Source organism: Bolinopsis microptera, chromosome 9 (genome assembly GCF_026151205.1).
Source record: "Bolinopsis microptera isolate Bmic1 chromosome 9, MBARI_Bmic_1.0, whole genome shotgun sequence".
NCBI lineage: Eukaryota > Metazoa > Ctenophora > Tentaculata > Lobata > Bolinopsidae > Bolinopsis > Bolinopsis microptera.
Window position 1 is genome coordinate 3,358,689 of NC_087080.1, and position 21,061 is coordinate 3,379,749.

The 21,061-nt window shown below is 37.8% G+C and overlaps 1 protein-coding gene across 1 annotated transcript; it reads right to left on the reverse strand.

The window, feature by feature from the left end:
• Window positions 1–862: 862 nt before the first annotated feature.
• Window positions 863–2,105, reverse strand: LOC134820534 (nitric oxide synthase-interacting protein-like). Its single transcript, XM_063830969.1, has one exon. It carries the CDS (start codon window positions 2,092–2,094, stop codon window positions 1,249–1,251), a length of 846 nt encoding a protein of 281 aa, XP_063687039.1. The 5' UTR covers window positions 2,095–2,105; the 3' UTR covers window positions 863–1,248.
• Between the last annotated feature and the right edge of the window lie 18,956 nt (window positions 2,106–21,061).

Here is a 21,061-nt window from a genome sequence, read left to right on the forward strand (position 1 = left end):
TGTTGTACACAGAAATAGCGTTTCTTCAGAATGGTGGACATTTGACAGTTTCAAATACCAATGACAATATTGAAGGTGCCGGTGCTCGTCATTAAGAGACGAGAACTTCCCTTTTATCAGTCTGATTTTGTTATCATACAAGGGTGCTAACTGAACCGTTACACTGTGGTATGCATTACATCCTTTAATGTCACATTTTTCACATAGTTTGATTTCTTTCATATCACAGAAGTACTGCAGATTTTCTTTGCAAATAAACCAACTCTGTTGGTCGTACTTGTAGTTTTTAACTGATGACAATTTGTTAAAGATATGTCTCTGTCGGAGATATCCCATCTTGAACAATTCACTGGCCATGTCAAAGTAAAACCCATGTGATAATCTGAACGACATCATCTCGTCAATCATAAGGCTTATCACAGCGCTGCAAGGTTTTAAATCTAAAATCCAGAGAAGGACAACTTCACAAAATACAAAGGGACTTGTTTTGTTTTTGATGCACATTATCTGTTCTACAGTGAGATTTTTCTTCCAATCTGTTCCAAGAAGATCTTCCAGAATTTCAAGATCACATATTTTCAGGTAATAGGTTAATGTGGACATTACTGAAATAAGAAGGTTAGCAATTGGTAAATATTTAACATACCAGCTGAACAGGTGCGGTGGCCGTGGTAAGAGCCACGTTAATTTTAACTTGTAGATTGTAATATTCGGAACATAATTAAGGTGCTCATTTGCTTTATCCCATCCTTGATTGGGATTACTTAAAATTGATCACACATCCATGAGAATATAACAGAAGTTATGGTAATAGTTTGTAGATTCAGCGATTATAATATATGGTCACAGATAAACAATAAAATATTCAAATAATGTATAGTGAAAAATGTTCACACCATATAAAATAAGAATATACGGTATACCAAGTACCAATGTATCTCATTCAAGCTATTATTTAATGGTAAGATTCAACCTTTAGTTGAATAAATGATGCATATGTAATAACACATGCTCTAATGTTCTCAACATTACGTCGCTAAGATAACATTTGATGTTATCATACAATATATGTCCAATGTTCTTTCTACCTATCAAATTGAATGAATATTTTATTTCATCTACAGTCAAAACATCAAGTTAAAGCAGTTGCGTAACTAATAAAATCTGATAAAGCTTACGTCAATCAATCTCGAAATTCAGCTCATATTACATTTTTAAAGATTTGTAACACATCAGCAATATACAGTGCTAGTTTGCCATAAGGACTGCTCCTTTCTTTTTTGCAATTAGATCCTCGCCAGTGTTTTTAGCCCCAGCATAACCTGTTGACCCGCGTTTCAATATAATCACATCTTTTTCCTTTAATTTTTGACCTGAGAGTGGCTCGACCATGTCTGGTTTTACAAGTTTTTCATAGCAGTCTATTGTGATAACATTACCAGTAGGTCTGAGAACAACACTAGTGATGGCATTACCAAGTGTATCATGAGTAATGGGACACATATAGCGAGTTTTTGTACAGATTGCACTGGAACCTGCTAGTGGTTCATCTTGAGGCATCTCAGTAAACTTTACTGTGACTAAATCTTTGAGTCTAAGAGGTTTTTGTGTGATGGGACAGTAAGTTTTTGGGTCTGGTTTTCTCACCTCCTCCTTTGTTGCATGGCCTTGAAGATTGTTCACCCAGAAATTGTTCAATTTCTTGCTTTTATCCACAGCGGTAGCTGGTTCATTAACTTTTATTGCAGACGATGAGCTTTGTGCATTCAAAAATCTTTCTGATTCCAAGTCTTTACCAGATTTTGCAGACTTTTCTTTGCATTGCTTGGAAAATGCTTTCTCTTGTTTAGCTATTTTCCGCTTCTGTTTCAGTAGATTAGTGAGGATTGCTTCTCTCTCATATAGATATCCATCAGGTGTAACAACAGGATCTTTACAAGGTTGAAGCGTAAGACAACAACAATCAAAATTACGAGCACTATCACGGCTTATAGTCACAGATTGTGTTCCATATTCTCCCTCAGCAGTATCTTTTTTACGCTCATGATATGAATAAACAGCACTGGCTGTTGCATTTTTTCCATGTCTTGTCATCTGAAATAGTTTAAAAGGTTATTATATTTTGTTTATTGACAAATGGTAAAAAAGCTGGGAATTTTCCAAAGAGTATCTAGGAAAACTAATTTTTATACTTTAAGAGGCGTCAGAGCCTAGCCCCAGGATTTTATGCTGCAATCTTTGGCCCCAGTGACCACTTGCCCATGAAAATTGTGCCCCAGAAACTTAAACCAATGACCTTGCAGTTGCATCCCAGAGTATCCGCATTTCAGGACCTCCACCTAGTGAGGGCTTATGTTTAGGAAAAGGTTTGGATTAGTATTATAATAAAGTAAAGGGCTTGATATTGTAAGTACCGATGTCACGGGGGCCTGAAGTTAAATAAAACAGAAGGCAGAATTTGTTGACCAAACCCTTCAAGATTTTAGGGAAATCGCCCACCAAATGTCATTTGACCCCCTAGAAATACCATTAACATACATGAAATGAAATAAAATGAGGTATTTACATCTTAATAAGTTAATAAATTAAATGTGGTCTATAAAACTACCACTAGGTATAATAGGTCAATAAATTAAAAGTGGTTTATAAAACTACCACTGTGCGAACCCCTTCTCCAGTTAAAACATGTCAGTCAAATGTGTGAAAAATATCAATCAGAATGGTAAGGTGGTAAAAAAGGGAATATCCTTTAAATTCGATACATCAATTATATATGCCTCAGATTTAAAAGAATTAGAGGATACTTAGTTATCGTCGACTATGATTGCAGTGTAAAATTTGTCATATGAATTGTCGACGGTATAATTAGGGTCTGTTGTTATAGATGAGAGTAGCTGTTTCTTATACGAATCACTAAAGCTTTTAAGGGGAGATACACCAAAAACGTTTTTGCTCCGAACATCGATTTTATTTTAAATTATGGTTCAATAGACAAAAAGAATAAGATTGCACACCTTCAAAATTTTCTAAAAATATTCCCTCATCGAGAAAAAAAATATTTTTCTTTTTCGAAAATTTTTAAAATTTGGAGAAGTCTGTCACTGTAATACCGATAGTTCAGCCATTTTAAAAGTATTTTGGCTGATTTTTTTACTGAACATTACTTACACTCCGTACAAGACAACCCTATAAAGGATTATATAATTGAACAATAAATGACCAAGTTACAGATCGAACAAGGTGAAAAAAGAAAAATTAGGATTTTTGCCTACCACCAAAGTTGTACATTTTACCACTCGCCCAGGTCATCAGATATCGCTTCAATCATTCTTGTGAGTGTAGTTGATGATCATATCCAACTTTTTGGAGCAGGATTTCTCCCAATTTTGAGTTTTAAGGTATGAAATGTGGCCTCAAACGAATTTGTAAAATTCATCGTAAAAAAGGCAGATTTAAGGCTTAAAATGCCTATATAACTCAAAAAGTGTCAGTTTTTTTAGTGATTTTAGAAGACAAATTGTCTTAAATAATTTTCCAGCTCGAACACAAGGGTCCCCCCTTGTATAAATTTTGTACAAATTGTACACATTTTTTTACAAATTTTTTGTCTTTAACTATTTTAAATTTGGTACTAAAAGATTCGTCTTACCAAGCTGATTACGATCCTGTACAAATTATTTCAAAAAAACTGACACTTTTTGAGTTATAGGCATTTTAAGCCTTAAATCTGCCTTTTTTACGATGAATTTTACTAAGTCGTTTGAGGCCACATTTCATACCTTAAAACTCAAAATTGGGAGAAATCCTGCTCCAAAAAGTTGGATATGATCATCAACTACACTCACAAGAATGTTTGAAGCGATATCTGATGACCTGGGCGAGTGGTAAAATGTACAACTTTGGTGGTAGGCAAAAATCCTAATTTTTCTTTTTTCACCTTGTTCGATCTGTAACTTGGTCATTTATTGTTCAATTATATAATCCTTTATAGGGTTGTCTTGTACGGAGTGTAAGTAATGTTCAGTAAAAAAATCAGCCAAAATACTTTTAAAATGGCTGAACTATCGGTATTACAGTGACAGACTTCTCCAAATTTTAAAAATTTTCGAAAAAGAAAAATATTTTTTTTCTCGACGAGGGAATATTTTTAGAAAATTTTGAAGGTGTGCAATCTTATTCTTTTTGTCTATTGAACCATAATATAAAATAAAATCGATGTTCGGAGCAAAAACGTTTTTGGTGTATCTCCCCTTAATAGTAAGGGGAAAAGTGGTCGATTTAAGGGTTCCGTTGGATTTGAATGTTCACAAGGATTTCTCAACGGAATATGGTAGTTAGGACCCCTACGAACATAATTAGACTTGTTGCCAATTTTGTATCTCAACAGAAACACCACTTTTACCACTTTTTACCACCTTTGTACCACTTTTCTGGTTTGCCAAATATCTTTAGTTGTGAACGTCGTAGAAGGCTGAAAATTAACCTAGAATGTTTATCTTATCAAGGAGTAAAAATTTTGTACCAAAAATTTTTACATTGGACAATCAGCTAATTGGATAATTACCAATTAGTTAATCACCAAAAAAAGTGAAAATTTTTTATTGGCTCAAAATGATTAAAATCGTTTGAAACACGGAGAAATGTAGTTTTTAGAAAAACTTCAAAAATTTTTGACTTAAAATTTTTTTTCGAGACTTGAAAAAAAAGTTTGAAAATTTGAAAATATTTTTTTCCGCCAAAAGTGATCAAATTGCATGAAACGTGGATAAAAATGCCTTGCAGAAAAATTTCGAAGATTTTTAGATTGAGGAATACTAAAATCATCAATATTTGAAGTTGGAGTTCAGTAAATCTCGACATATTTTAGTAATTAGGAATAGCTTAGCGGAAAGGGCTGGACCTGAAAAAGGTTAACCACACAATATTAGAGTTTCATAACTAATTACAATACAGCTTTATCAAATTCCACATAAAGAAACAGCACAAAAGGACCATTTAAGATCGAACCGATTTTACCTGCTGTACTATCATTTTATTGATTTCAATGATCAAAACCTCTGTCAATCTTGCCAATCTATACCGGGTATCTGAATGTACCGGACCTCTTATTTACCTCTATAATTAGACCCAGTTGTGCAAGAAATGCGATTTCTCACAGGGGTTTCTTTAAACTGTGCACTTTTTGTCACTCTCGCAACTCGCAAGAGGCCTGGTATTATAGGGGGGGGTATAGGAAGCGAGTGTAAATATACCTTCCATCATCCATTGTGGCTTTTTTGTATTGTGAATGCGCATGCCGCTTCGTTTGCTATGCCATATACCTCGAATAACCCCATATGTCATTGCCAGGGTCGGGATAGAGCTGGAGATAGCATTGAAAAGTTGCTAGAAATAGCTAGATTTAGAGTAAACTGGTGGTAGCTGGGTGGTGCTAGCATGGATGTAGCAGAACGTAGCTACACGGGGTTTCATTGGAGTTGGTTATTTTAATGGCCAAAGAGTGCCGGAACTAAAGTTACTTAAGATTGCAGTTTAGGGGCAGTGTAAACCACGGTGTAGTCAGGGACACAGAGCTACAGTGCAGGAGTACTGCAATAGAACAGTGCAAGTGATACACTTACAGTCTGCAACAGTAAAACGCCGACGAAGCTAGACTTAGAGTGAACTGATGGAAGCTGGGTGGTGCTAAAATGGAGGTAGCAGAACGTACTACATGATGAAAACAGGAAAACTAAGGCTGGTTGAGACCTAAAAAGATGTGAATCTGTCCTGATAGATCCAGTGAAGAGCGAGTAGCGAAGAGTTTGATCACTAACCTAAAGCTCTAAAGAAGAAGAGGGCTAAAGAGACTCACTTTGATCAATAAATCCGGTACGGCAAGGTCTGTAGCCTTGATAAGAAGATACCATGAAGTAATTCATGCGGAAAGTTGATTTATATAAAGGGTTTCGTTGGATCTAAAAAGGGTGGGTCAGTCTCTCTGTTTTCATCAGATTCTGATGAAATGCTGTTAAGCTCAGGACGGTGATCTTAATAGGTCGGATAGCTGTATCTGGTTGCTTCCAGCCCACCCTTGTCGCTTGAAAATTAGTTCTCACCCCACCTCTTCCAAAAATGCAGTTACCAGAGCAGGAAACTCTTCTTCCTCCTCTTCTTTCAACACAAACACAATCAGGTTCCAGCTACTCTCCTCCTCTGCAGCCACAATCTTATCTCCTTCTTCGGAGTTTTACTGTTGCAGACTGTATCACTTGCACTGTTCTTTTGCAGTACTCCTGCACTGTAGCTCTGTGTCCCTGACTACACCGTGGTTTACACTGCCCCTCAACTGCAATCTTTAGTAACATTAGTTCCGGCACTCTTTAGCCATTAAAATAACCAACTCCAATGAAACCCCGTGTAGCTACGTTCTGCTACATCCATGCTAGCACCACCCAGCTACCACCAGTTTACTCTAAATCTAGCTATTTCTAGCAACTTTTCAATGCTATCTCCAGCTCTATCCCGACCCTGGCAATGACATATGGGGTTATTCGAGGTATATGGCATAGCAAACGAAGCGGCATGCGCATTCACAATACAAAAAAGCCACAATGGATGATGGAAGGTATATTTACACTCGCTTCCTATACCCCCCCCTATAATACCAGGCCTCTTGCGAGTTGCGAGAGTGACAAAAAGTGCACAGTTTAAAGAAACCCCTGTGAGAAATCGCATTTCTTGCACAACTGGGTCTAATTATAGAGGTAAATAAGAGGTCCGGTACATTCAGATACCCGGTATAGATTGGCAAGATTGACAGAGGTTTTGATCATTGAAATCAATAAAATGATAGTACAGCAGGTAAAATCGGTTCGATCTTAAAGGTGAACAGACCGAATCACTACATGACTGAATCCCTAACGGACTGAATCACTACCAATCACTATTGGTAGGGATTGAGGTATATTTTAGGACTGAATCACTACCGGACTGAATCACTACCGCTAATATCTAAACCCAACCACTTTGATGTGATCCCTATTGAACTTTGCAATAAAGGCATAATTATTTCATAGTCCACCAGCACCGACTGAGGGTAGAAGGGTCCGTAGGAGTCCAGTTCGTTGAGGATGTTCTCGTACATGATGGTGCGCTTCCCGGGTAGGAGTCCAAAGGCTGCAGGGATTCTCCATCCAGTAGGGTGTAAGGCGTGGACTGTGAAGAGTTGAGTAAACAGGTCTGGAGAGGTCTTAAAGGTTCCATCCACGACGAGGTGATCTGACTGATAGATGATGTTGATGTTGTCTGCAGTACCAAGGAGGATAGATCTTCTGGTGTTGGTGTCGTAGGAGGAATCGGTTCGATCTTAAATGGTCCTTTTGTGCTGTTTCTTTATGTGGAATTTGATAAAGCTGTATTGTAATTAGTTATGAAACTCTAATATTGTGTGGTTAACCTTTTTCAGGTCCAGCCCTTTCCGCTAAGCTATTCCTAATTACTAAAATATGTCGAGATTTACTGAACTCCAACTTCAAATATTGATGATTTTAGTATTCCTCAATCTAAAAATCTTCGAAGTTTTTCTGCAAAACATTTTTATCCACGTTTCATGCAATTCGATCACTTTTGGCGGAAAAAAATATTTTCAAATTTTCAAACTTTTTTTTCAAGTCTCGAAAAAAAATTTTAAGTGAAAAATTTTTGAAGTTTTTCTAAAAACTACATTTCTCCGTGTTTCAAACGATTTCAATCATTTTAAGTCAATAAAAAATGTTCACTTTTTTTGGTGATTAACTAATTGGTAATTATCCAATTAGCTGATTGTCCGATGTAAAAATTTTTCATACAAAAGTTTTACTCCTTGATAAGATAAACATTCTAGGTTAATTTGCAGCTTTCTATGATGTTCACAACTAAAGATATTTGGCAAACCAGAAAGGTGGTACAAAGGTGGTAAAAAGTGGTAAAAGTGGTGTTTCCGTTGAGATACAAAATTGGCAACAAGTCTAATTATGTTCGTAGGGGTCCTAACTACCATATTCCGTTGAGAAATCCTTGTGAACATTCGAATCCAACGGAATGCCACTTTTCCCCTTACTATAACATCGGGCAGATTTCGTAGATCTGTTGGAACATTATTCCAACATTTTGCCCCCAAGTATTGAAAGTTTTTATGTGATGTTGATCTATTAACATATAGGTTGCAGCTTTCGCCGCTCCTACTACCTCGATACCTAGATATGGTGGATTAATAATGAAATAGCTAAATCATCTTTGCAAATGGAAATCCTCAACTGGAAATCCTCAATTTAACAACGCTGGCAGAGCGGCGAATACGTGGGGACCTCATTGAATCTTTTAAAATGATAAGCGGTTTGGCCAATTACGGAGCTGGTTTGTTCAGTATGAGCAGATCTGGTATCAAACAGTAGATGCAGTAAAAGTAGCAGTAAAATGAAGAAAGTCCACAGTTCTTTTCTTCTGGAGAGGGTGAGACCATATTGGAACAAACTCCCCTCGGATGTCAAGAATTGTGGGACTGTGTTAAGTTTTAAAATAAGATTAGAGGCTTTCAAAAAAGAGACTATTTTAAACGGATCTGTAAATGATAGTCATTTTTGGTATGTTTCAGACGAAGTATTAGGAAAGATCGAGGGATTAAATTATGCTACTAATAAAGAGAAGCACAATGAATATCTTGTGTGTAATCCTCATGTTGCTAAAAACCGCTTTATCAACTTATATAGTAGTGGAAAGTATGTAAATTAGATTCATTTTAACTTGGTTGTTTAGGCCAATAGATTTAAGATAATTTTAAAACTTTAGTAGATATATTTTTGATGATGTGTGATGATGTTTGTGTCATTATATTTTGATTTGATTTGATTGATTTTTGAAATGTAGCAAATCAGGAGAGAAACAAAACGAGCAACGGTAACCCTTAAAAGTTGCAAGATACGAGTAGGAGTTTTCATTGAAGGCCTCATTCTTAGAACATCTCCTAATCTTCAGATAACGAGTCCCTTCAAGCGACAATTGTACCATCAAGGCCCTACAGCTATCGGCACCTCTCACAGGGGGACTATAGTGCAAAGAAACTGCTATTAACTGCTGCTTACTGCTGCTAACTGCTGCTGTTGCGCGCACCATTTGTAGCAGTTAGCAGCAGTTGGCAACATTAATTGCACAATAATGAACAATGTGTTGGCCGGTCAATCGGCTTAGTTGGGACGAAGGAAAATTATTCAAACAATATACACATAATATAACAATAACCCTATATAAAATTTCTATATAATAGAAATTCAATAAAAAATCTTAGAAACTTTCATAAAAACCCTTTGTTGTAGTAGTAAAAGTAGCCAATTCAATTTGTTGGCTCTAAATTAATATCTAAATCTGATATCTTAATTATACTACCACTTTTTATCCCTCTTTCTCCTCTAAGAGCAATAATTGTCGTTCTTAATAAGTCAAATCTTATTCTTTTCCTGATAAAAGTCATCGCTTCACTGTATCTTTAGGAAAACAAATTTTAGGAAAACAAATTTAAATTTTGGTATTTATTAATAACAATCAAAACATATCATATCATAAAAATAAAGCCGCGCGTTGGTTGACTGCCTCAGTAAGGTGAATAATTTAAGCTTGAAGGTGCCCTGCGCATTTACAGAACCTTATGCGGCGATCACATATTCATGAAGACCTGTGAGCGCCAAATTTAAGTTAAAGTTTCTAGAAATCATACATCACTACGAGTTACTCATGCTTTTGGATTATAAGAGTGCGGATTGTCAGGTATTTCATTCATTCATACTTAATCGGTTTAAAGCTGTATATTTAGAACTCACTATTGTTTAAACTACGAAAGCAGAACGTAGATAATGGACAATATACCGACGACAATACCAAGGACCCGAGTGCCGCATTGACTTTTCCGGATCCGTTTTTACCAAAGGCTTATCCACCAGTTAAGCATGCTGCATGTATAGTCTGATAATATTTTGTCTTATCTCTAGCAAGCATTCTGTAAATTGAAGTGTCGTATTTATTATAAAAGAGCCAGCCAACCTCCGCATTATAATCTTTTGTGTGCCAAGTTCGTTTATAAAATCTAATCATATAATAAGATTGATCCAATAATCTAAGATGAACGGTATATCATAGCTCATCGTTATTAAAATCCGAATGGATGAATTAATCAAGTAATGTTCCCTTTCAACACAACTAAACAACAAACAAATGCTTGCTCACCAGTGGTGACGCAATCGTAGGGGCATGCAGTTGGTTCAGATAACTCTCACCCCGACGATGGCGTCGAGAAATTATTAAATTATGCATTTGCGCCATACTGGACACATTTTATATTTAATATTTTGTGGTTTGTAGAAATTAGTGTCATCTACAGTATAGCTTAACTGGCGAGCAAGCATCGTCCCACTCGGCCGGGACGAAAATACCGAGTTCAATCACAGAAAGTTAACCAAAAGATAAAAATAAGAGCTCGGATATCAACAAAAATCACACACTCCAGACGACGGGGGAAGAGAGGAAAGGAAGTAAGCTGCTGGGCTCAACAAATTTTGATAATTGTAAACAAATTTGGTCTTGTGCCCTATAATAATTTGGTATTGAGGTATGACCCTGTACTGTGCGTGATAGTGAAAATGAAAATGAAAGTGAATGTGAATCTATAATGCGAACGAAATGAGTTATGGCCAAACGATTCTTCAATTTCAAAATAATAAAGTCAAAGGACTCTGTTTTAAAATACAAGCTCATTCTTATCGAAGTTTAATTCTGTCCATTCTAATTCTTCGTACCTGGACTGTATCTTGAGTAGCTCACTTTTTAGTGTTACTTTAACTAAGTTCCTTGACTTAGTAAAGCTTATCAAACTGTCAATTTTTCGACAGTCGTTCCACATTTTTGTTGATTGATAAATGAAAGAGGAGGATGGGTTCGGGGTGATGAACTGGTCTGAACGTCTTTGTGATGGTGATCTGTGGAGTAAAGATAGGAGTGAGATTGGAGATTCTAATCTGACAATTTTGAACAGTTCTAATAGACATGTGTATTTGTAGAGGTTGTGGACGGTAAGAAGGCCGTTCTTGTTAAACAACGGCTTTGTATGCTCTTTTTCAAAGAATTCCCTTCCTAGGATTTGTTCATCTATACAACGTGTTCTGGCACATGTTCTAAATTTATCTAGATATGCTTCAAGGTCACCAAATAGTATTCTGATACATTTTTTCTGAGTGATGAAGATAGGTTGAAGCATATTGTTACTCGATCCACCCCATACCGATATTCCAAATCTTAGGTGTGACTCAAATAACGTGTGGTACAATTCTTTATGGTGTTTTTTTGGGATAACGTGTCGTATTCTACTGAGTCTTCCGATCTCACACCTAAGTTTCGAGTTGAGGGCTCTTATTTGAACATCCCATTTTAGCTTTTCGTCAATAATAACACCTAAAAACTTGGTCTCTTTAACTCTCTTTATTACCGTATTATTCAGAGTTAGTATATATTCTGATTCGTTATCTGCCTCATTATCAGTAGCTGTACGTGACGGATTGAAGTGAATGTAGCAGCATTTCTTTATATTTATATGTAATAGGTTGCATTTCATGTACTGGTGTAACAAACGAAGAATTTCGTTTGCTCTTTCATACAGTTTTTTTCTACATTCATCTACTACGAATATGTTTGTGTCATCTGCAAATAGTATGAACTTGCCCAGATCAGTTGTTCTAAATAAGTCGTTAACATATATTATAAATAGCAAGGGTCCGAGACAAGAGCCTTGGGGAACTCCAAAGAGAACAGGCAGCTTGTCAGACTCTTCGCCCAGTACAGAGACATATTGATATCTGTTAGAGAGATAACTAGCGATGAGTCTATTGGCGTTTCCACGTATTCCATAGTTGTCTAGTTTATTAAGTAGTTTTTCATGTGAGATCGTGTCAAACGCTTTAGATAGATCAATAAATATTCCAAGTACATGCAGTTTTTTGCTAAGACAGGATTCTATGTAATTCACTGAGGAGTTGAGGGCATGGCTTGTGGAGTGATTTTTTCTAAATCCGTACTGGTTCTCGTAAATCATTTTCTGGGACTGAAAGAAGCTATACAGTCTGTTGTAAATAATTTTTTCAAATATCTTACCAAAAACAGCTAAGGTTGATACTGGCCCAGCAATTCCTCATTATCCTTCTTGTAGATCGGACTGATTCTCCCAGTCTTTAAATCATCTGGGAATACTCCATTCCTCATGCATTCACTGTATAATAAAGATAGTATAGGACAGATCACTTTAGACGATTCTTTAACTACATGTATTGGGATGTCGGATGACTTCCCATTCTTCAGTTCAGATATAATCATTCTAACCTCGTCAGCTGTACAGTCATTCATGAAAATACTGGATGTGTTTGCTCTAGGCAGGTAGTCATAAAAACTAGGAAGATTGTTAATAGTTAGTTCTCCAATTTCATTATATGCCCCGTTTAAATTAGACGCTAGAGAAACAAAATACTTATTAAATTCATTGGCTATTACTCTACGATTGGTTATCTTCTCATTGTTTATAGTAAACAGTGGTTTTATTTGCCGTTTCTGTTTGCCTCGTATTTGATTAATCAGTTCCCATGTCTTCTTACTATTACCGTTTGTGTCTGCAAATTTTCCCATAAAATACTTAGTTTGAACATCTTTGCGATCTTTTTTAACCATCCTTCTATAATCCTTATAAGTTTTGTATCTAGAACGTTTTTCACAACATTTCAAGCATTGACATGTTCCACCTTTATAATCAGTTTCACCAAGTTTACATTTTTTCTTTCTAACTTTAGCCCAATTGTCATAGAGTTGGTGCTGATGGTTGATTTTGGCTATAAGACCAGGTGTGATCCATGGGTTATTTTGTGTAGTTCTTTTGGAAGACTTAGGGGTTGCCAACTTACACGTTTTATCGATACTACTTTTGAAAACATCATGAAATACTGTGAAGTTGTCAATTACTTTATTCTCTAATTCATGTTCCAAGTCCTTTACAAAAGAGGTAACATTAGACTTACAGTAGTCGTAATACTGTTTATATTTTAGGTTACTCTTAGTGGATCCCATACTCTTTTCAAATATTTGAAAGACTGGTGAGTGGTGGGATATACGATCAGTAAGTGTGCCTGAGGCTATTATACTCTCTACATCGTTAGTTATAATATTGTCAATACATGATGCTTTACAACCTGGCTTCTCATGAGTTGGCAGAGATATTAGGGGGAAAAATCCTCTACTGAACAGGACTTCCTCATAACGTTTTACAATCGCATTATCCTTATTATGTAGATCAATGTTGAAATCACCTGCCAGGTAACTGCATTTCGGCAAATTATCGAGAATTGCTGAGAGTTCTAATAATGCAACATTTACATCACCACTTGGAGGGCGATAAACTACACCAACAGTGACCGGAGTATTCTTGCTGCTTATCGTAACAAATAGAGTTTCTAGGTTTTCAGATATATGGGACAAATTGCCATTTACTGTAGCACTGAGGGTATCACATACATAAAGAGCGACTCCAGTGCCTTTTCTTTTATCTTGAAAAGTGTTTTGGTAGAAACTATTGTATCCAGTCAGTTGGTAAAGGTCACTTAATTCGGGGCCTTCATTTGTTTCTGCTAAAGCAATGATCGAAAATTTCATATATCTCTGTAGTTCTATTGCCAGAGTATCAAAGTTAGATTTATTACCATCGATATTTTGGCCTTATTTTCTGGACATTCTATCAGCTAACTTTTTGAAGAACGTATTTGCTTCTCTTCCCATTCCACCTGTTGTTGATAGGACTATTGGTGTAAATGTTCCATGTTCCACCTCAACAATTCTTTTGTTGTACATGTTTTTCATCTGTCTCTCATGGCTAGTGTACATACTCATTGGAGATCCAAGAGCCTTATTGGAAGGAGCTTGAGCATGAAATACTCTTACATCTAAAAATGCCCTTTCCAATGGGTTCCATACACTCCTAGCACTAACATCTAACCTAGCTCCATCTGCTTTGTTGGCCCCTGCAGGAAGTTCTCTCCCATTGACAGGGATAAGGAGAGGTTCGGTGGTAACATCTTTACATCCAGCAGTTTCTAAGAGCTCTGCTATCACATCTCTCAATGAATTGTGGCGGAGAGATACATACCCACCCCTTTTGCATATCAATGAGTGGTTTATTGAGTTGTCACTTCCACATTTTCTTGCAGCATCTTTTATTCCAAAGTTGTACCTAAGGGCTAGGGCGTCATTGAATTCTTGTTTGTTGAGACAGAATCCAAATGATTTGAATGGGAGTGATGAAAGCCAGGAACTAGCCCCTTTCTCTGATGTAAGATCTAATTGCAGTTTTGGGTTTCATTCAGGTCTTTTGTAATCTCTTCTTTTCTCTCCTTGAAAAACTCTATCCTTGATTTTCGGATTTGGGTCTTGATCTCGACAAGTTTTTCCTGATCGTCATCGGCTTAGTTAACCGATTCAATTGAGCACTTAGTGAAATTTATAGCACAAGACGTAACTTTCTGATATAAAGACCCTTCAAGATAACAGACCTTACATGAAAAATAAATGTGTGATCATTAATGACTAAACGATGAATGAGGAGGAACCCTACCAGAAGATAGAGAATATTGGTATCCCTCAGTATAGCACGCAAAGTACTATACTAGCTTGATCGGATCAACAAATGGGATATTATTCGGTTGCACATGAAACATATGTATTAATTTCCAAAAATTAAATGAACCGTCAAAATTCTATTTCAGGTCTTTTTACTATTTATAACTTACAAAATCAAAAATTGCTCAAAAACCCGTAAAAATGACTCAAGTTGAAACAGAATAATTTGATAATTTGACTACACCATACACGTCACTAAAAGCAAAAACATTTAATATTTAAACATTTTATAAACAAAATATTTTGCAAATTATGGAATATGATCGCATTAAAATGGAATTATACAATAATTATTTTGTTTCAAAGAACAAATGTAAAATCACGAAAATAACTTAAATTAAAAATTTTCGGAAGTCTTTTCTTCTCAAATGAGTTTTAATTACCCTTGGAGGACTTCGCCGCATCGACGCGCCGCGCGAACTAGCATTCTTGCGCCGCGCGAACTAGCATCGTTGCTCTGCTTCGCAGAGCAACGATCTCAACGGATTGACATCGTCAATCAATAATTACCCATGTGCTTTTGCACACCACTACGTGACACGCTTGTTTAGCGTAATTTCAGAATGGCGGACGCGCGCGAAAACTTTGTTTAGATGAATATAAACAATTTAAACAAACCGGTGTTATATATTATTTGGCTGAAACTGTGTAACCCACATTGCATGATTTTGATTGACGATGTCAATCCGTCGAGATCGTAGCTCTACGAAGCAGATGCTAGTTCGCGCGGCGCGTCGAAGCGGCGAAGTCCTCCAATGCATGATTTGAACTATTATAGGCCGATTTAAAATTTACAACTTAAAAGCCCAATTATAATATGATGCGCGCGCCGCACCGAGTTGATTCACAATTCACAACTCATAAATAATAACAAATTAAGTGTTTTAAACAACAATTTTTATTGGTATCACCCATCTTCAAGTTTACGGATAATAAGCTATATATACACCATGCAGTAACGAGTAATAATTTTTAGTCAGTTCTAACTCGGCGTGTGTTTTGTTAATTTATAAACTTAAAAGATAATACTCTCTACGCGTTTAAATTTTTGCGCGCCTTTTTAAAAATATATATGGCCCTAAGCAAATTAACGAGTGATACTCGTAAAATAGTTGTTTTTGTTTCAAATATTACCGTCGCGTCGACGGGTTTAACTCGGTGCATGCGTCCTGCACTAGATTATAAACATACAAAAGGTAAATTGCCACAAAGTAGCGCATATTTCGGGTCAGTCCATTAACAATGGACAGTTGCACTAATTATTTGTTGATTTACAAACTTAATTATTTGTATATATAAAGAATCGATGAATTCAATAATGTGTGTAGCATTAAAATTTGTGCACACTTACTCACTTGCAAATTCATGTGATTATTATAATTTATATTTTGGACATTATAGTTTATGTGTGATCATATTTTCAATTTCTGCCATATAAAAACAAATTAAATTTAAAGTTGTCTTGATTTATTCAATTTGTTATATTTGGAGGACTTCTCCGTTGTATCACGTTGCGACCCCCACGGTCGTTTCACTATGTTCTGACGATACAGGGGGAGCCGCGCGTGCGCGGCGGGTCATACAACGTATGACAACTTCTCCGCGCAAACTATCATTTTTACTTTGCATCGAAGTAAGAATGACGAAATCGTTGCTTCGTTAATTTGCAGAGCAGATCTGGAAGGGCTGACATCGTCTATCAATTGTTATATTTACATACATGTTACATGGCGAGATCTCCATCCAAAAGGATTAGTCTGCGTCGACTGCGTCATTACTTTGTATTATACAACTTCGGCGGGTAACATTTCTCCATCCCTTTCGGTCTGCAGCTAATCTTCTCATACAATCAATCGTGAGTCCATTCCGATCCAATCTCTGCTCAGCATCCTCAATAAATACATCATTTAAGCTCTTCCTAGGCCTGCCTCTTGATCTCTTCCCATGCTTGGTATGGGTTTCCATTCAAGTAAATAGTTGGGTAACCGATCTTCAGGCATTCTACTGACATGTCCAAACCAACGCAGCCGTTTTGTTGTTATTATGTCAGCAAGAGCAGTTATTGATGCCCTTCTTAAAACATCCTCATTACTTACTCGATGGAACCACCTCACTCTCAGGATTCTTCTTAAGCAGTACCGATGGAAAGACTCCAATCTTCTTGTCTGCACTTGAGTCGTGTTCCATATCTCACATCCATAGGTCAAAATGGTAAGAACAGCTGCGATGTAGATTCGCACTTTGTTGTTAATGCTTATGTTCTTATTCTTCCAAATGTTGTTGAGTTGGTTAAAAGCTCCAGTTGCTTTTCCAATCCTGACACTTATTTCTTTATCAATCTTGCCATCTGATGTAATTTTGGCACCCAAATAAGTGAATTGAGTGACCTGCTTTGCAGAGTTTCCATCGACAGTTATATCTATGGTCCTATTCTCTGGGAGTGGGTGCTGCGATGTATCTTTCCCAATGACCATGATCTCTGTTTTCTTTGCGTTCATCTTTAAACCCCCGAGCCCACAGTATTTCGCAATATTGTCCGTAGTTTCTTGCAGTCCTTCAACAGTGTCATCCATTCCTGCGATGTCATCAGCATAGTCCAGATCAATGACACATTTTTCCGGTTGTCTGGAACTTTGTCTGTACTGAAGAGTAAAACCACGGGATATATTTTTAAACTTCTCTGCAAGTTCTAATCCCCAGTTAAGTACAAGATTAAAAATGGGGGGCCCTTGCACATCACCTTGTCCAGTCCCCGAATCGACATCAAACCATCTTGTCAATTCTCCATTGACACGAACTGCACTTTCAGTTGCTCTAAAGAACGCTTTGAAAACATTGATATATTTTGTCGGAAGACCATAATGTTCAAAAGCTTTCCAAATAAAGTCACGATTGATTGAATCAAAAGCAGCTTTAAAATCAATAAAGTTTATGTACAAAGGGACGTTGAATTCTATACAATTGTGACTTACTGACTGACTTAAGTCGGCTTCTTGGTCCGAGCAACTACAATTCCTCGCCACACGTCGCGGTCAAGCATAACAGATCTTATCTCTTCAACACAGGAAAGGCTGGTGTCCTTCTTTAGCATGTCCAGAAACGTAAGGTGGGGCCTCCCCAGTCTCCTGTATCCATGCTGAGGGTCCCAGAACAGAAGTTGGTTTGCCAGAAGGTCGTCATGCCTGGCTACATGTCCAGCCAGTCTCATTCTTCTGGAGGCTATCATCGCTGATGGCTTGGGGATGTTGCCGTATAAATCACTGTTGTTGATGATTTGTGGCCAACGTATGTTCAAGGCCATCCGGAGCATTCTAGTGTAGCATCCATTGACCCGCTTAGTCATGGATTGGCTTATCGTCCAAGCTTCAGAGCCGTACAGGAGTACGGGCTCAACCGTTGCTCAAAAGACACGGATCTTTAAGTCCCTGCGCATTCCAGACTTCCAGGTTGTCTTTAACTGATGACAGGCCCCCCATGCCTTTGCTTTCCTAACATCAAAGTCCTTCTCCGCACTCATTATTCTGCTTCCAAGGTAGACAAAGTCATCTACTTGCTCTATCTCCTGCCCACTTGCTGCTTTAATGACGGTAGAGTCAGACTCAGAGAGATTGACTCTGATGTACTTCGTCTTACTCTCGTTGAGGTGCAGTCCAACGGAGTTAGCAGCCAGCTCCACACTGAGGAGAAGATCTTGCGCTTGCTCTGCGGTGTCTGTTGTCAGTGCAAGATCGTCAGCAAAGTCGACATCTGTCATCTTAACTGCTGGGTATCTCCTGCTTCTTCTGGGGTTGACAGTGAAGCCCAGATCTTTGCCTCTAAGTGCTGTTGTCATCACATAGTCAATGACAATCACGAAGAGGTAGGGCACCAGTGTATCTCCCTGCATAACTCCAGCAAGTATAAGGAAAGCTTCAGTCAGACCATCCTCCGTGATGACTCGTGCCATGGTGTCCTTGTATGTATAGCATCTATCAGCCTAACAATGGGCTCTGGTATCCCATATGCCAGGAGTATCTTCATCAATATACCCCTATGAATGCTATCAAAGGCCTTCTTAAAATCGATGAACAAGAGAAGGGCGGTCAGGTTTTTGTCTCTAGCCCCCTCCAAGATCCTCCTTAGACACAGAATGTGGCTGGTGGTACTGCGTCCCTCCCGAAATCCGTTTTGGTTGATCCTCAGGATTTTCTCCATCGCTGGTTTGATTCTGTTAAGGATCATACGATTCAGGGTCTTACTAACAATGGACGTAAGAGCGATTCCTCTGTAGTTATCCACTTTAGTTAGATTTCCTTTCTTTGGCACAGGCACGATGTTGAGTTGCCGCCATTGATCAGGGATTTTTCCATCAACCAGAGCGCTGTTACAGAACTCTAGAATCAGGTCGTCCATGTCCACTCTTTTGAGAATCTCTGGAGCTATGCCATCATCACCATAGCTATAGGCCTTACCCTCCTTGATCTGCTTCCTCGCCTCCACTAACTCCTCCCTGCAAAACAGACCAGTCTCTATATCCTGCTGGGGGTGGATGGTTTGGATAACTATTTCCTGGTCAGGTACAGATGGTGGTTGACCCAGGAGCTTAGTGAAGTGGTCCTTCCAGCTCTTCAATCTCCCCTCTGCACTACCTCCATCAACCAGGCTGCATGGCTTGCTTTTCCTGCCATTTATGTCATTAATAAGGTCCCAACTTTCCTTATTCTTGCACCTGTCAGCAGCATCCTCAGCCCGCCTGATCCGAGAAACAAGAGTCTCCTCCTCAACCTCTTTGTAGCTCACTGCAAGTGCATCCTTACACTCCTTAACTACCTCTCTACTCTCCTCTGTAGGATTCTCATGATATGCGTCTTTGGCCTGAAACAGAGTGTATTATACAATGTGTATTATACAATGAAGTGAGTACAGCTGATCTATACAAGAACGGTTTCTCCTGAAACCACACTGATTCTCTCTGAGCAATTTTTCAAGCCCATTACTCAGTCTTTTTAACAACACAATTTGGAATAACTTTGATACAGTTGAGCGTAACGTTATACCTCTGTTATTGTTGCAATATGTGAGGTCCCCTTTCTTTGGGATGATGGTGATTATTCCTTTTCTCCAATCATTAGGAATATCCTCACTTTTCCACACAGTTTCAAAAAGATCCTTTAACCAAGGTAGAAGTCCAGAAGAACCGTACTTTAACTGCTCATTTGAAATTTCATCAATTCCAGCACTCTTGTAGTTCTTCAACTTCTTGATAGCTTCCTCAATTTCAAACAAGGACGGTGGTTCATCATCATTACTAAGGTATTCAAAAGAAAGTAACTTTTCATCCTGATCCAATATAGAGAAATCCACCGCATTTGCTGCTGGCGTCAAGAGTTCTTCAAAATATTCGGCCCAGCGATGTGACTGAGCTTCGGGATCTGATATAAGTGTCCCATTCTTATCCCGCACTGCCGCAGATCTGTTTACTCTCTTGTTTGTTAAGGATTTTATTTTCTGCCAAACATCTCTTTGTTGACCCTGCTTGGCAGCATCTTCTAATTCCTCAGCTACTCTAACAGCCCAAGCATTATCATCTCTTTTACAGTTCTGCCTAACAAGGCCGTTAATCCGCGAGTACTTAGCACGGTTCTCAGCAGTACTGGGTTTCTTTTTAATCTCCCCTCGTTCTTTTAGGAGATTTTTAGTATCCCTTGAGAGATGTTCTGTTCTCTTTTTCCGGCCCCTTTCACCCAGCACTTCAAATGAAACATCAGTTATTATATCTCTCAGTTTCTTCCACTGTTCTTCTAAAGGAGAGTTTCCATGCTCCTGATCGTTGTTATAGTACTCTTCAGCTATTCTGTTATTATATTCCTGGCTCTTAGATCTATCACGCAGGTGCTCTAAAGCAGGCTGTCTTACACGCTTCTTTCTTTTCTGAGGACACTTAAGTTTAATAGATACATATCCTCTTACCAGATAGTGAGTAGTATTTATATCTGCTCCTCTCATGCTCCTGACATCAAGCAAAGAATGGCTCCATCTCGTCGAAATACACATATGGTCAATTTGAGTGACGGTGTTACCATTTGGGGATCTCCATGTTGTCTTGTGGATATCTTTGTGTTCAAAGAGTGTGCCTCCGATCGTCAGCTGGTGCATAGTACAGAAATCTAGCATCCGTTTTCCGTTATCATTTGATTCTGTGTGATATGAGTGTTTTCCTATAACACCAGGGTGAGCATCAGTATCCCTTCCAACACGAGCATTAAAATCTCCTAAAACTATCTTTATATCATGTGCAGGTAGTCCCGATTGAACATCATTCAATTCCTTGTAGAATGAGTCTTTTAAACTGATCTCTGCATCCTCA

Coding starts and splice junctions, on each gene's coding strand:
- LOC134820534 (XM_063830969.1), bottom strand. CDS start 2,094: ATGACAAGACATGGAAAAAATGCAACAGCCAGTGCTGTTTATTCATAT.